The 16064-nt window shown below is 45.5% G+C and overlaps 4 protein-coding genes and 1 long non-coding RNA gene across 9 annotated transcripts; 3 read left to right on the top strand and 2 right to left on the bottom strand.

Moving 5' to 3' along the window:
• Positions 1–45: 45 nt before the first annotated feature.
• On the bottom strand, positions 46–1146 carry LOC105695018 (lisH domain-containing protein FOPNL). 2 transcript variants are annotated; one of them, XM_012416233.1, is made up of 3 exons: positions 884–1146; positions 550–759; positions 46–460 (listed from the first exon to the last, which is right to left on the bottom strand). In XM_012416233.1, exons 1-3 carry the CDS (start codon positions 909–911, stop codon positions 324–326), a joined length of 375 nt encoding a protein of 124 aa, XP_012271656.1. In that variant the 5' UTR covers positions 912–1146; the 3' UTR covers positions 46–323. The 2 variants fall into 2 exon arrangements, with proteins under 2 accessions (XP_012271656.1, XP_012271657.1); XM_012416234.1 differs by having other exon boundaries at positions 550–796; positions 884–942.
• A 1231-nt stretch (positions 1147–2377) lies between these two features.
• On the top strand, positions 2378–3103 carry LOC105694931 (ATP-dependent RNA helicase DBP2-like). The gene is made up of 2 exons (XM_012416072.1): positions 2378–2613; positions 2776–3103. The coding sequence occupies exons 1-2, from the start codon at positions 2378–2380 to the stop codon at positions 3050–3052; spliced, it is 513 nt and encodes a 170-aa protein (XP_012271495.1). The 3' UTR covers positions 3053–3103.
• Positions 3059–6889, top strand: LOC105695054 (probable ATP-dependent RNA helicase DDX17). Its single transcript, XM_012416285.2, has 4 exons — positions 3059–3393; positions 3675–4168; positions 5438–5680; positions 5827–6889. Exons 1-4 carry the CDS (start codon positions 3116–3118, stop codon positions 6141–6143), a joined length of 1332 nt encoding a protein of 443 aa, XP_012271708.1. The 5' UTR covers positions 3059–3115; the 3' UTR covers positions 6144–6889.
• LOC105695057 lies at positions 3228–6986 on the bottom strand. 2 transcript variants are annotated; one of them, XR_001103580.1, is made up of 4 exons: positions 6888–6986; positions 4081–4367; positions 3850–3964; positions 3228–3364 (listed from the first exon to the last, which is right to left on the bottom strand). It is a non-coding gene; the product is annotated as an uncharacterized LOC105695057 (long non-coding RNA). The 2 variants fall into 2 exon arrangements; XR_002762148.1 differs by lacking the exon at positions 6888–6986 and having other exon boundaries at positions 4081–5390.
• Positions 6987–7470: 484 nt separating this feature from the next.
• Positions 7471–15251, top strand: LOC105695053 (ATP-dependent RNA helicase dbp2). Of its 3 annotated transcripts, none has more exons than XR_002762147.1 (6): positions 7471–7592; positions 8555–9777; positions 10109–10168; positions 11424–11730; positions 12531–12908; positions 13408–13544. XR_002762147.1 is itself a non-coding variant. In XM_012416284.2 (6 exons), coding segments are annotated over exons 1-6 (1830 nt in total). In that variant the 5' UTR covers positions 7476–7590; the 3' UTR covers positions 14413–15251. The 3 variants fall into 3 exon arrangements, 1 of the variants encoding a protein (XP_012271707.1); XM_012416284.2 differs by lacking the exons at positions 11424–11730; positions 12531–12908 and adding exons at positions 13863–14030; positions 14267–15251 and having other exon boundaries at positions 7476–7592; positions 13408–13638; XR_002762146.1 differs by having other exon boundaries at positions 11424–12908.
• Positions 15252–16064: the final 813 nt, after the last annotated feature.

Here is a 16064-nt window from a genome sequence, read left to right as displayed (position 1 = left end):
CGTACTCAATTTGTTTTCATAGTTTTGCAGTGCTTTTGTAGTTTTATAAGACACATCATTACGTAGTATTTGAGTTTCAATTTTTGAGGAGTCCATTCGGATAGATGTCTCTTTCCTCGGAGGCAAAACTTTTTTGAAAGTCCCAAAAGTGATGGGTAGGTCGGAACCGCGCCAAAACCGTTGCAAGAACGAAAGAAATCCCTGGCTGAAGATTAACTGTAGCTGACTAAAATTTATAAAGTTATTTATTAAATTACATGCCATTGAGATCATCGAAAGAGTGATTAAATAAATGGTGGTGCATCGATTGTCAGTAGCCGAGTCTATGCAGTCTTAAGATTTTTGAACGTCTCAACAAGACCCAATAGCAGCGGAAGGTCTTTAGATTCCTCGTTTTCCTTGACTCCCAGATCTTGTATAAGAAACTCTCGATCCAGAGGCTGCTTTGCCATCTCGCATTCTGTAAGACAGGAAGAAATGTATTTTTATGAGAGTTCCATAAACGTTTTGAATATATTATAGATATGATGCACACAAATTAAAACAGACCTGCGACAAATACCGTCGAGGTGTATTTATAGCCAATCCAGTCGAGATACTCTCGAATTAGTTCATTCAGAAGAAGCACATCGTGTGGAGGCTTTGGTCGCTTGGTTCTATGAGATTTATTTGAGCCGTCAAGAAGCTTCATCACCTCTGTACGCATTTCTGCCTTCATCCTACTGAGAACTCCCTCGGCTTCCAAGGAGTCACGTACCGCTGTGTGGCAGTAAGTGTTACTTTAAATTTTCTTGTCCTAAATGTAACGATTGACATACTATACTACGTAAAATGGTGACAAAGGTGATAAATTTAGAATACATAAAGTATTTGTATATTTTACCATTCACCAAATCTCTTTCCGTCGCCATTTTCAAACAAACGAGCAGCTGTTATTTCCATAAGGCATTTATACCCTTGAATGCTAATTTCGCTTTAATGACAGTACGTTTAACAATGTCTAGAATAATGAGTAATCTCAGGGAACAATAAATTAAAGTTTTACGAAGTGATCATTGATGCGATAAATAAGCAATTCCGTCTATGACACTTCAACAGCAAGACATCTCTCACACCCACTCTGTCAATGAGGTTATGCTCAGGAATTATCATCATTTATTTCGTTACCGACTGAATGGATTACAGTAATTCACATTTTCGAAAACGGAGAGAGTGTATCTGAAATTGATCAGTGGCACCATCTGTGCATTGTCTATGAAACTATGTTCAAATTCCTCACTAGGGGGCCAATTCTACAACGTTGGAGAAAGTGCTCACTTCTCGCTCTGTCATTTTACGTGGATGTTCACTTTTAGAATTTTCACTAGATTGGAGTTACAGAATCGACCCCTAGATCGATGTAGTAACCCACATCGACCAATGACATGCCGTGTCGCGACATTCTTTTGGATTAACCAATAGCGTGCCGCGTCGCGAACGTTCTCGCATTTCGACCAATGAAATTCGAGCATTGCCGAGCGAGTCGCCATCTTGCCTCGGATACGCGAATTTTCCCAACTGGTGTTACTACGCCGACACCATGGCAACGGTTTACGGGGAAGTACTACTTTCGGAAATTGCCTCCAATCGCCTCGTAACGAGGAATCTGAAACAAGGAATTGCCGGTGAGTCCGATCGGCCAACGAAAAGGCCGGTTTTCGGACTATTTACACCGTGATTCGCACGTTATTGTTAACGGGTCACTACTGGGAAATCTTTTCTTCCTTTTTAAACAGCCGTAGTGACGGTTCGCCATTCGCGGTAACAACGTTAACGCGGAATTATCGATTGCTGACAAACTCGGGCGAGACGGCCGACCGATCCCCGAAGAAAGGCGAATTACGACCGTTTTAAATGTAAGTACGATGGTTCATTTAATTCAGCGCATTCCCACAACCTCGATCGATATTGTGAAGATTATTCCGACGCCGGTCGTTACATTTCTGGGCATTTATTCCCGATTTACGGCGCGCCCATGAACGGCCATTTTCGACATTGCAGAGACTTGAATTGTTACTCGGAGAGTTGAGTAATTATAACTTATTCCACCGTAATTATCATTCTTTAACACCTATTCGTTCTTCAGACCTCCCGAAATATTCAAAAAATGTTTAATTCATTTATGGACTTCATATATTTTTTTTTTAAGATTTTATTCCTTTCTAAAAAATGAAATTCGAAAAACTGCCACATTTTATGAATTAAAATTATGATATTTTTGGTTAATTTCACTTCTGAGGTATTTTTATGAACTCTCCTGGGATTAGCCATAAAATTGATAATTACGTTTATGTTGGTTTCGTCGAACCAAATGCAGGATTGTGAATTTAGTTTAATGATGTTTAGGTTTTCTCGGGATAAGGATCAAAGCAGGGGACGTCGTGGAGGCAGAGGTTCGAATCGTGGCGGAAGTGGTGATGGAATCCCTGGCAATCGATTCGGAGGACGCAACAATGGCGGTGGACTAAAAGGAAGACAGCCTGGTAACGCACTGAAAAAGGTGAATTGGGACGCTTGTATGCTGGAGCCCCTTCGCAAGGATTTTTACGTGGAGCATCCATCAGTTAGAAACCGGTATGTTAAATTAATTTCTTACACATCGTTTCATGTTATCAACAATAAAATGTGATCTTAATCCTTTAACTATGGTAGAGTCAGTAACGGAACTGTACTGTATGAATAGTTTAGTCTGGAACGTTAATATTTTACAATATATTTTTATATGTATGTTAACAGCTCAAGGGATGAGGTAGTTCAGTTCCGACAACATGCAGAAATCACAGTGAAGGGAGATGACATTCCTAATCCTATTCAATTCTTTGAGGAGGGAAACTTTCCTTCGTACGTTATGGATGGCATCCGAAGACAGGGTTACGCTCAACCAACTGCGATTCAAGCACAGGGCTGGCCGATTGCTCTCAGTGGAAAGGATCTGGTTGCCATCGCTCAGACAGGATCCGGAAAGACTCTTGGCGTGAGTTGCAAAACTCTTAAAATGATACGTGGCATCTGAGGGGTCTTATGAGAATATTTCTATTAGATGAAGTAAACGTGTTCTTTTCCATCACTTTAGTACATGTTGCCTGCAATTGTACATATAATACACCAGCCAAGGCTGGGCAGCGGAGATGGTCCTGTAGCCTTGATTCTGGCTCCGACTCGAGAATTGGCACAGCAGATCCAGGAAGTGGCCAATTGTTTCGGCGAACAAGCTTCCGTCAGGAACACCTGTATCTTTGGAGGAGCTCCGAAGGGACCCCAGGCTCAAGACTTGGAACGAGGAGTGGAAATATGCATCGCCACTCCAGGCAGACTGATAGATTTCCTGGAAAGGGGAACCACGAACATGCGAAGGTAAACACTCAAGTTTGACATAATTGTCATCTTAACAACACCCTCCTGTCAAAATATTAGAAGAATAAATAATTTTCGTAAATCAATTTAAAAAAAAATGAAACTAACATATAAGGTAAAATGTTCGAGTCCTTTAATTGTGATCAAGTGATAAACAAAAATTAATCTAGCTTGATTTTATATATTTCTGCCCAAAAAAAATCGAGTTTATCTTTAAATTTCGATTGAAGAATCAGCTTAATTTCATAAGCTGTAATTCAGTAACATTCGTGGTGCTCTAGATGCACATATCTAGTGCTGGATGAAGCAGACAGGATGTTGGACATGGGGTTCGAACCTCAGATCAGGAAGATCATCGAGCAGATTAGACCAGATCGTCAGGTCCTTATGTGGTCTGCCACCTGGCCAAAAGAGGTTCGAGCCCTGGCAGAGGACTTCCTCACAGATTACACCCACCTTAACATCGGCTCCTTGACTCTCTCTGCCAACCACAACATCGTTCAAATCGTCGACGTCTGCCAGGAATTTGAGAAGGATGTCAAGCTGTTCAGACTGCTTCAAGAGATCGGAACTGAAAAAGAAAACAAGACTATCATCTTTGTGGAGACCAAGCGCAAGGTGGATGACATCACTCGTAACATCAGACGTGATGGCTGGCAAGCTTTAAGCATTCACGGTGACAAGAACCAGCAAGAAAGGGACCACGTGTTGCAGGAGTTCCGCAGTGGTAGAGCTCCGATCCTGGTGGCCACCGATGTTGCTGCCCGGGGCCTCGGTAAGTAAGATTCAGAGCTGCGAAGCCTCTTCGAACCGTGTCTGAGCAAAGACAGAGACGCTCATGGGAATTGGCAACACTTATTGGATTAGCCAGTGATGCGTTAGAGTAGACCAGCTGGCATCTGTGCAAGTAGCGGTGTGTGTCTGTGTGATGCGTTTCGGCGTTTCATATACTTCCATTCCAATATGATAGAGCCCTGCGAATCGGAAGGTCTGTCATAACCTAACCTTCAACTTTCGTATGTCCTGTTACACAGGTTTCTCACACTAAATTCAACCTTTCGCAGTTGAAATTTTATTTGCAAGAGGTTAAATTTAGGATGCAATGCTGTACCATTTTCTAACTTCAATGTGTCTTTGTATATACTTTTAAATAACCCTAAACACTCGTTTCGATACATTGTATTTGATTTTTAAAAGATGTTGCAGATTAACTTATAAAATTCATTGATTACTTTCATGATTTATAGATCGATGGTAGAAAATTTTGATGACAAAATTCTTGATAGTAAAAGTTTCGATTTGTTGACAGTAGCAGGGCTCTAGAAGTACACACGAGCTACCACTAAGTCTGTCTGGTTTTCTTTTTCAGAGGCACAAAGAACATTAAATCGATGCCGTGTACTGCCAGTATTGGGCAGACACAGCGATTCCTTTGCTTTTGATTCTTTGTACGACTTGATTGATTTCTCAAATGTCACTTGAACTTGACCGAAAGATCTGTCGATACAGTTGTTGCCTCGATGAGGGTCAACAATGAGTCTTTGTCAAGATTTTCGTTGCTTGACCGGGGTATGAGTATTTGATACATCATTTAAACTGTCTGGTGCCTCTATTAGAGCAAATGCATTCGGGCCTAATCTTTAAACTGCTGCCTTTGTCCCAAGACCAGACACAAGCCGCTGTGTCTGTCTAATCCTTAGGCCGACGCTAATTCCTCTCTAAGAAACCGACGGAAACGGTCCCGATTTGCCTAAACAAATGGGACTTTCTTCTTGCTGGTTTCAAATCGGAATGTCCCAGCGAAAGGTGGGTGTCATTCAGCGTCTTTAACCTCTTAACACTTTTTCTCCCTCTTGCCGACTCTTTCTATCCCTCTCGTTCCCTCTCATGTTTCTTTCGTACCGAAGGACTCTTCAGAGAAAATTAGGCAAGTATGGATCAGTCGAAACATCGATCAAAAGAATATCGAGTTAACGTCAGTTTTACTGCACCGTAGAAGTAGGCTCGACCGATGAGTGAGGTTTAATGAATTGTCATATTGCAGATGTGGATGACGTCAAGTACGTAATTAATTTCGATTACCCGTCCTCGTCGGAGGATTATATACACCGGATTGGTCGTACCGGACGACGAAGGCAGACTGGAACTGCGTACGCCTTCTTCACGAGCCACAACATGAAGCATGCCGGAGACTTGATCGAGGTGCTGCGAGAGGCAGGACAGAATATCAATCCAAGACTTAGCGAGATGGCTGAGATGGCAAAGTCTGGAGGCTTTGGAGCCAGAAGTAAGTACCCGATTAGGGAAGAGTTTTTAATTGTTTGCGGTAAACTGCTGCATGACATAATTTCAAATTATGTGCTGATCGGAGCTCTATTCAAAAATTAATAAATTGAATGGACTGTGTATAACGGGTTATAAATATGACACTAGGTGGTAGACGTTTTGGAGGGTCAGGAGGAGGACCGGAGAGGAGTGGTGGAAGACGTGGCGGTGCTCCAGAGGGCAGAGGACGTGGAGGAGGTCCCGGAAGAGGTCGAGGGGGGAGCAGAGGAGGCTCTGCTGGTCTTACTTCGTCAGGAGGCTATTCTTCGGATTATAACTTCGGAATGGGGAAAATGCCTAGCCAGATGAGTAATTCGTATGGCTATAATTCTCAAAGGAACTACGGACAGGCTAACCCACCGCAGAATTATGAAGGGGGCGATAACTTTGGAAGCGGCTACCACTACAGGAGTACGGCCTACTAGATATATAATCCCTTCGTATTGATTCACCAGGGATTACGGAAATCAAAAGACTTTAATTATTCCTAGAAAACATCGGTGTATCATACTTGTTGTTCCGAAGGCTCGTAAGGGTATCAACACCTTTTTAGGCACGATCAGAATTTATATAGAGTAAGGTATACAGTGTCCTCTGATATAAAGTGAGATTAGTTACAAGTGATAATAAGTGTTAAGCCCTGTTATTAATCGTTAGGAGAAAAGCCTCGGGAGAAGACTCGATGTAACCTTTGAGGTTATAGCTTTATTTTTTGCATTACATTAGGATTTTTACGGAGGACCAGTGTCAGCGTATCGAGAGGAATAAAATCCCTAAATCGAGCACAATTAATTCTAAGAAACGGTGGTATGTGTATTTGCTCGTGAAATTGAGAGTTTTTCATGTGAAACATTTAATATTGTTTTTCTTTTTCCACTTAGTGAGATCGTGCTTAAAAAGTTGTTTGTTTAGGTTAGATTTCACGACAGGTCACACTAAAATCGTATGAAAAGGTTGGATTTCATTTTCGTTTATTTGCTGAGAGTAAGTAGAAGACTTTGTGCGTGGCACAGTTTAACTTTTAGAGCTTGTACGATTAAGTAGGCGGATTAACGATAATCTTAATCGATGACTTGTGTATGGTGCTTGGACAGTGTTCAAGACAACGGATGCTAGTCCTTTACATTCTTATGAGTACAAAAGTTTAGTCTCGATAAGTTTGAACTAACCTCGAATGTGATTCATTAGTTTAAACTCCGTGCGGTTTAGTGTAGTGTTAAATCTTAAAAGCTTGCTTATCTTGATTTATCGTGACGTTCAGTTTTTAAGAACTGCATTTTAGTTTCTGGAATATGCACATTCCACAGGTTGCACACCAGGTCTACGCAGAATGTTCGCCATTTCTCTTGGAGCGATGCACGTAAAGTACGTGTTTCTTTTATGTGTACTTGGTACTATTAAACGTTGATTTCAGTTGTCTCATGAATCTATTGCATCTCAATCCCTGGTTCATCGTTCTCGCTATTTATGTTTAAAAAGGGCGCGTTTTTCTCGCTAGTCCCACTTCGACGGAAGGTTCATCACTTCCGGTCGGATTTTATCGACGAGCTAGAGCTGAGCCCTCTCGACTTGCGAAAAATCGAAAGCCGTAGAAAAGCGAGAAATCCTCGGGCCGTAATTTACAGATACCTTTGTAGAGGTTTTAGTAATCACAACGAGTCGTCTGCGCGAGTTCTTCATAGCGGGAAAGATAAGCTGGGACGGAGTGAGGGACTACTTTCTAGCGGCGGAGGGCGCCATCTTGCGGCCGCGACGAGTGTCCTTCTGCGGTGTCGGTGACGCGCGGCCGACGGCTTCCATCGTCTCGAAACTCCGGGTTTTCCGAGGAAATATCGAGATCTCCGTTCCCCACGGATCTGCACACCCATCGCGATGTAAGTAGAAGTGTTCCTAACGTTGCGGGAGGCGCGACCACCAGATATTTTCGGTGTTTGGCGATGTTTCATCTTGTGTCATGAGTGGCACCCACGGCCGACGTTTCGGATCTTTCCATTCTCGACTTAACCTAAGTTCGAGGGGACAGACGCTGCCGCGGGGTTTACCGAGGCCGGTCGTGAGGCAATTCTAGTGTTTTGGGTAGCCCGTTGACGAAAATGTTACGCGAATTGAATTTTTCCTCCTCGCGAATTCAATGGAATTCATTAAATATGGCGAGTGCTTTCCAGTGTACAGCTCTTGGGCTTGACGCATTGGACGGTCGTGTAAGGGAGCGCTCTGATTGGCCCGCCGTGGCGCGTCGTTCAAAATCCAACCAATCACGGCCCTTCTCAGCGGGCGTCCACCAATCACCAGACGCGGTATTAGGCGAAAGAATTAACGGGATTGTCTCACGTCAAATGAAGCTTCCCCTGGGATGAAAGTTGATTTGCTCTGATTTCCCATCGACTCAGCTTCCGTATCGTAATATCTGTGCACGGATCCAAACATTGGCCAGCGAATGTCAGCGGAAGTAAATTCACTTTAATACATTCATTCGGCGATGAGTATTTCCGTCTTCAGCCTGATTAATACTCCCTTCTTAATTCTAATTTAATCCTGACTTTAATTATTCGCTGTAAGGAACTTACAGGAAGCTCCGTGCTTTCCTTATCTTAATGTTAACCTTACTATAAACATTTCCTATGAATTTCTTACAGTGAACCATTAAAGATAAAGTTAAGTTACAGTTAGGGCAGATACATAAATTAGGCTTTATTAGTCTGTACCATTGATTACGCTTTGGTGTTTCACATAAGCTATTTAGTTAAGTATCAAAGTAATAAACTCATATATTTGAGAAATAATTCAGTATAATATTGAGAGTAACTGGTGATTAATAAGTACTCTTGGTTTGCAGGGCATACCGAGACCGTGATCGTGACAGGCGGGGTGGCGGTGGCCGAGGCGGTGGCGGTGGCGGAGGAGGGCGATTTGGTGGCCGAGATGGCGGTAGCAGGTTTGGCGGTGGTGGAGGAGGACCAGGAGGGCGAGATGGAGGAGGCTTCGGCAATGGCTCCTTTAAGAACCGACAGCCTGGAGAGCGTTTGCGCAAACCGAGATGGGACATGAGCACTCTGCAAACATTTCGAAAGGATTTCTATCAGCCTCATCCCAATGTGTCGGCTCGCAATCTTCATACAGTGGAGGCGTACCGCTCCGACAAGGAGATCACCGTCAAAGGAACCAATGTACCTAGCCCAAATATCTACTTCGAAGAGGGTGGCTTCCCAGAGTACGTGCTGAACGAGATTCGACGACAAGGCTTTGGAGAACCCACCGCGATCCAGGCACAGGGCTGGCCGATCGCCCTGTCGGGTCGTGACATGGTAGGCATCGCACAGACTGGCTCCGGAAAGACTCTGGCATATATTCTGCCAGCAATCGTTCACATTAACAACCAGCCTCGACTGAATCGAGGGGACGGACCCATCGCTCTCATCCTGGCACCGACCAGGGAGCTGGCACAGCAGATCCAGCAGGTGGCCTCCGACTTCGGGGTCTCCTCCCAAGTGAGAAACACCTGCATCTTCGGGGGCGCCCCGAAGGGACCACAAGCTCGCGATCTTGAGCGCGGTGTCGAGATCTGCATAGCAACCCCGGGACGGCTGATCGACTTCCTGGAGCGCGGGACGACGAACCTTCGCCGGTGCACATACCTGGTCCTGGATGAGGCCGATCGCATGCTCGACATGGGCTTTGAACCCCAAATCAGGAAGATTGTTGAACAAATCCGACCAGACCGGCAGACCCTGATGTGGTCTGCGACCTGGCCCAAGGAGGTGCGCAATCTCGCCGAGGAATTCCTCACGGACTATATCCAGATCAACATCGGCTCCCTCCAGCTTGCCGCCAATCACAATATCCTCCAGATCGTCGATGTCTGCGAGGAGTACGAGAAGGAGGCGAAACTCATGAAACTCCTGGAGGAGATCTCAAACGAGCCCGAGAACAAGACAATCATCTTCGTTGAGACCAAGAGGAAGGTCGACGACATCACCCGGGCCATCAATAGGTACGGCTGGCAGGCCATCGGCATCCATGGCGACAAGAGCCAGCAGGAGAGGGATTACGTGTTAAATCGTGAGTTGAATAAGCAAATGCTCAGGGTACAAAGTGAGATGGACTTAGGTTATCTCGATCCTGGCACATACTAAATGCTTCTATGAAACAGTGAAGACACAGTGGTGTGCGATAAAGACTTCCTATCATTTATATTACTTCGTCATTTACACCAAGAATTTAATTCAAATTACGCCTTTGGTGTCAAATGTGAAGCGATCGGTGCAAGCTAAGCCATCGGGACTGAAGTTAATCTTGCACTCACTGCGTTGCTGCATAATTATTCAATGCCTTCGCAGTGATGTAACAAGCGAAATATTGTCGCATACGACTGACTTATCTAATGTTTCAGAATTCCGGAGCAGCAGATCCGCCATTCTGGTGGCGACTGACGTGGCGGCCCGAGGTCTAGGTAAGGGACGAGTCACCGTCGGTTCGATTATGATGTAAGGGTCAGGCTGCGATGGTTATTTCTCGGTGGTAACGGTTCTGATATGTACCTGATTACCCGAATGTGGCAACGGACGACGGCATGTGCCAGACTGATCGACACCGGCGCTTCGACGGTGCGGAGTCACGAGTCGACTCGACGAGTGCGCGACCTAATTTAACTCTTCGTCGCCCCGAGAGACGCGAAACCCCTGCCTCCTGGTGAAAGGACTCCCCAGCTCGTCGGCCGAAGCTGGGCCGTCCTCGTAGAAGGTAGAGCAGGCGAGAGGAAGACCCGCCGAAGAACGTGGCCGATGCTTCGACGACGACGAGCTGAGAAGTCCCCTAAAGAAGCTGCGGAGGGACTCGTCCTCGACGTTATCGAGAGACTTCGGCCCGGCGTGTCCTCCTGGTCCTTAGGATAAGCTAGTTTAGGGAGATTCCGAGCCATCTGCGAGGCGACGCAGCCGGGAGGATTTTCAAAAGGTCTCCAAAATGTTTCCGAAAGGAATCTAAGAGGACTCCGAAAGGACCTCGAAAGGGATTCAGGCTGCGTCGCCTTCCTAAGGGTTAACTCTTCAGCTACGACGATTTTTCTAACGAAATGTCTCTATAGTGGTTTCCTTTTAAGTATTGTTTTTCTCTCTCTTATTTATTTATTTTTATTATTGAAGAAATGTCGCTACGGACATTTTTCTCTACAGTAGCTATCTTTTTAAGACACAATCGAAGCGCCACGATATCGGCTTCCGTCCAGATGGTATTTTTTGTATAACTAAACCCCACTATAGTAGCCCGTTTTTAAGGCACAATCAGCCCGATAGTTGGGTATCTTCGCAGTCGTTACAAGCGGTACTATAAGGGCCATGAACCTAGTTAACACCAATCACTTGGTACGCGTACTAAGGGTGTAGTAATATAAAACTCAGTGTAAACAATACCGTATCGAGACGGTACTATACACACTTATCCAGCGTACCGTACCAGGTCGATTTAAGATCGTTTACACCGACGATTTGATAAATCCGCGCCTTCTCTTGGGTACGTGGAGGATGTACCAGTGGTAGGATAAATCTGAGATCGTAGCCGAAGAGTTAAACCGGGGTAAACGGGATATTTCAGCGGCTTGGCGAGAGGTAAGAGTGCGTAGCCAGGGCCTTTGTTGACTTAATGCTGAGCTAGCTTCCTCGAAGAGTCTCGTCAGTCTGGTGGTAACGTGCTGTTCTATATGTTTTCAGAGGCACATGCGAGACGGAGTGTTTATCATTGATAAGAACTCCCTGGGAGAGCTTGGTTTGGATTAGATTGAATTGAGAAACGGGGCGTGACTGCTGGTCGGCGCACCCCCCTCGCAACAAGCTATTACCTAAAACGCTGTGCCTCGACCTGTGCCGTGCCACTCGAGAAAAGATAACACTGCACGCTCTCTCGCTCTATACCCGAGACGGTCCAAAGTATGGAGGACGTAGTGCCTGGGCACCCGACGAGACCGCACACAGAGACGCGCAAACGCACCGCTTGGACAACTTACATGCGTATATATGTGTATATATATATATTTCTCTCTCCTTATGGGTACTCTCTCTTTGCTCTCTCTCTGTGCGTCCCGATCTCCATCTCTTTCGCCAGAGGAGAAGGCATCAAGCTGGACGTTTACTTGCAAACCATCGACTCGGTACCAAGTGGCGGTATATAATAATCCATCCGAGTTTGCCGATCTGCGCGTCTCGATGATTAGAAACAATGTAGACTTGACGCGGATTAATTAGTAGAGCCTCGAGAGGGGAATGCTTTCTATGTATTGACGACATTTCTCGCGTAAATGTATTTGGCGCGGAACTCTACCGGGTTTCTTTACTCGCGAGAACAGCTGTTCGTCGCTCGGCTCTTTCTGGGGGGTATTCACTCAAGAAATCGTGTATTTTAACGCTCGAAATCACGTGGAAATCAGATAGATATCTTGAAATTACCAAACACACAATTTAAAGGCCGAACGTCACTTGTTGCCGAATCGCATTGTTGCTTATCATACACTAAGGAAGAAAATGTCGTTGAACCTTTGAATGGTGCCAATGAAATTCGGCGTGTTAATTCAAAGGATAATTGTTTGAGTTAAGTTGTGGATAATTTAAAATGAAACGTTGCATACAAATTTATTCGAGTTTTAGTGAAGTAATTGTCCTTTGAATTAACATGCCGAATTTCTTTGGCACTGTTTAAGGAAATAATCTCTTTGGTTCGACGACGTTTTCTTGGTTCTTCGTGTATGAAGTCGTTTCCGCTGAATTTCGAGGGACAATCGAGTGCTTTTACTTTTCGTATTTCTTTCTTTTGGAGACCTCCAGGTCTCGGATCAGGTCGGTGTCTCAAAAGAGCCGTGAAACTTTGCAAGAGATGTCCTTTATCCCTTGATGCCACTCGCTGGTTACGGAGCAACCGGTCCAGGGGTGCTGCAGGTGTGCTGCAGGTGTGCCTCGGACCTGGAGAGACTAGAGAGAGGGAGAAACTAAAGACACGACGATGTCTTTTAAAGTCCGGCACGGAGATATCCATACTTTGGCGCGGAAGAGAAGGGCGTGGAGAGAGAGTCGCTAAAGACCTAGAACTCACTAGAGTTCGTCCTAGAGCGAGACTCCTATGACAACCATCTGAGCACTGATTCCTCTACATTGTCCAAAAAAACAAAATGTATTTACATTTCCAGCCCTAGGCAGCATACCGAGGTAATTAGCAAGTACGCTTGGTCTTTGTGGTCGGCTTCGCTCATGGGTCGTAGCGGGCCTCGAGATATATCGAAATTTCCCGTCGACCCTCGGAACTCGACGACGCGTCGATTTCGGGCGAGTTTTCTCACGCGAACGAGTTCACTTTCGCGTAAAAATATCGAAATTTCCCGTCGATCCTTGAACTCGACGACGCGTCGATTTCGGGCGAGTGTTGTCACGTGAACGAGTTCACTTTCGCGTAAAAATATCGAAATTTTTCGTCGACCCGTGGAACTCGACAACGCGTCGATTTCGGGCGAGCGAGTGAGACGTCTCGTCGATTGTGAGTCTTGTCACGTGAACTCTTTCACTTTCCCGCGTCCGGCCCGCTGGATCTATCGGGGGGAGGGGAAAGAGATACACACGCTTATCGAAAAAGTTTGCTTTATAAGTTAGAGCCACAAAGAAACAAGTGGTTCTCGATACATCTTGCCTCTGAGAGCTTACTATCGCGCAGATGTGGAGGACGTCAAATTTGTTATTAACCTGGACTACCCCTCCAACTCGGAGGATTATGTGCACCGAATCGGGCGTACCGGACGGTCCCAGAGGACTGGCACCGCGTACGCCTTCTTTACCCCCGGGAACGCGCACAAGGCCAACGACCTGATCCAAGTCCTCGAGGAGGCCAAACAGGTCGTCAATCCGAAGCTGTATGAGCTATCCAGGAATCCCGGCGTCTTCAAACGTAAGTTGTACTTCCTCTTTTTGCTTCGTTTAAGGTAAAGTCAATCTCTCCTTTTTATCCTAACACTTTCAAAATTTGGATTTTTTGTAAGAGAATTTTTTAACGATGGTTATATCATTATCCATCGTATGGAATAATGGTATAACGTGCATTCATGGGTGAAACGAGGCTTGTGATTTGCTGCTCTTCGTGGTGATTTTTAATCTGGTTCCTTTTCTCTTCAGGAGGACGTTACGGAGGTCGCAGTGGAGGTGGAGGCCCCAGAGGATCCGGAGGTAGAGGTGGAGGTTCCCGAGGACCTCGTGGAGGGCGAGATGGGGGAGACCGAGGGGGTAGATTCGACAGAGGTGGAGGCCTCGGTGACCGTGGCAGCAAATGGGGCGGTGGTAGCGGTGAGCTATTTATCTTTATTCGTCGAGACACTCGGTAGACTCTTGCGTAAAATCAGTCTAAGCGAGGAACTCGTTAAGAAAATTTATCTATATCCTATTTGGCGTTACTGCCACACAGGATATATATATATATATATATATATATATAAATTTTCTTTCATCGACGTCGATGAGACTTCTCGACGCCTATCATATCACCGTATACGATTCTAAGAGATCATTTGTATTGTTCTTAGCCGGAGGACTAGGGAGCGGAGGCTACGGAGTGAAGCCGTTCTCCCAGAGCAGCTACGGAGGCTCCGGAATAGGCGGTTACGGACAGAACGGAGGATACGGCGGCGTCGGTGGAGGCAGTGGCTACAGGCAACAAAACGGATACTAGGCGAGCCCGTCGAGAGTGTCATCCGAATGTACATTATAGCGAGAGTCAAGGAGGGAAGGAAGTGCGACGCGACGGCGACTCCCCGTCACCCGGAACCGGGGACCTTCCGACTTCATATATTTAAAAAGAGAACCGAGAAGAAGGAAACCTCTTTTCGTCGCATGGATAACCGACCGCTGCTCCTCGAGCAGTCGACCTAACCGGAACGCTCGCGTTTTAGCGTTATAATTCCTTTATTTTCTCTCTTATTTTTCCATTACTCCCCTTCTTTTTCTTTTCTTTTCTGTTTTTTTTTTCTTCGGTTTCTCTCTTACTCGTTGTCGAACTTTATCCCCGTGGCGCGCACTCGAGAATTCCCGAACAAGGGTGAAGAGAGGGTGTCGATTCTGTAATTAGAATCTGGTGAAAATTCTAAAAGTGGAGGTTTCTCCCGATCCCGTAACTTTCACTGGGATGAACGTGTGAGATACTTCGCGTGAGACTACTCGAGCGGAAACTCCGAGATCTCGGGCCGAGTTTTTTTTGCATTCTAGAGGTCACACATTTTCACCCGGAGAATCGGACGAACGTACTCACGTGAGATGACTGTGCGAGAAGTGGGCACTCTCGCGAAAGTTGCAGAATCGACCCCCGTAGACGTGTCTGTACCGATACGTGTCGGATAAGGTGAATCCAGCTTAACGCCGAGTTACAAGGACTTGTGAGTAGAGATGAGAGGAACGTAGGATAAGACAGAGGCCCCGAAATAAGGGCAAACTGTTCCAGAGATGTCCTACGGGAACGGAAATGCTGTAAGACGTGAGGAGGAGGTGTAATAAAAGTGGAAATCGCAAAGGCGAGAGCGGGTGTTTCGGAATGCTTTCCGGTGTTTTAAGGTACCCGGAGCCAACTTTAACCGGCGATTTAAGCTCGATTCTACAACGCAAGTTAACCGAAGTTTAATTTATTTACAGCAGGTGTGAACCAGAACCTTCGGTTAACTCGAGTTATGGAATAGGGTTTTCGGCCCGGAGTGAATGACTACATCTCCATCGTACGCGAAATCCGGGATTTATTGGATTCAAGCCCAGTAAATCCGAATTTAAGTGTCGGTCGATACCCTTAGGATCGCATCTGCGTAATTTATTAATGCGATGGAGACATGCGATTCATTAGATTCGGAGTCGATAAATCTCGGATTGAGGAGTACGATGGAGGTATCAATGAAACTCTTCCTTTATTCCCTTTAAACCATGATGGGATTCTTCCACGGCTTGCCTGATTACGCCGAAAAGTCGTTATCGGCGACCGATAAGTACAATCGTGCGAGAGACGCGAAAAGTGGCCGACCTTGTTGAAAATTTGATTGGAGCGTTCCCCTTATCGAGAATCGTACGACGCGCTATCGCAACCGGACGTGAGACGCGCTCACGTCATCGTTATTACCCGGAATTCGATTCGCAATTAATTCCAACTGTGAAACGCGCCTCGTCTCGCTCGCACAAGTCTGCCACTTATGTAAAGATATATTAATCGCAGAGATGCGATAGAAGTAAATAGTCTGGAATGGCGAGATTGCATAAATTGCTGTCAAATAAATGGAAAAGTAATCCGTCGGACGGGGTTTATCTTTTATAAGCTGTAAAGGAAGCGGCACTTCTGAATGTCGTGGG

The sequence above is a fragment of the Orussus abietinus genome, unplaced genomic scaffold (genome assembly GCF_000612105.2).
Source record: "Orussus abietinus isolate OABI.00-Male unplaced genomic scaffold, Oabi_2.0 scaffold35, whole genome shotgun sequence".
Lineage (NCBI taxonomy): Eukaryota > Metazoa > Arthropoda > Insecta > Hymenoptera > Orussidae > Orussus > Orussus abietinus.
This window is presented reverse-complemented; position numbering and strand designations above follow the sequence as displayed.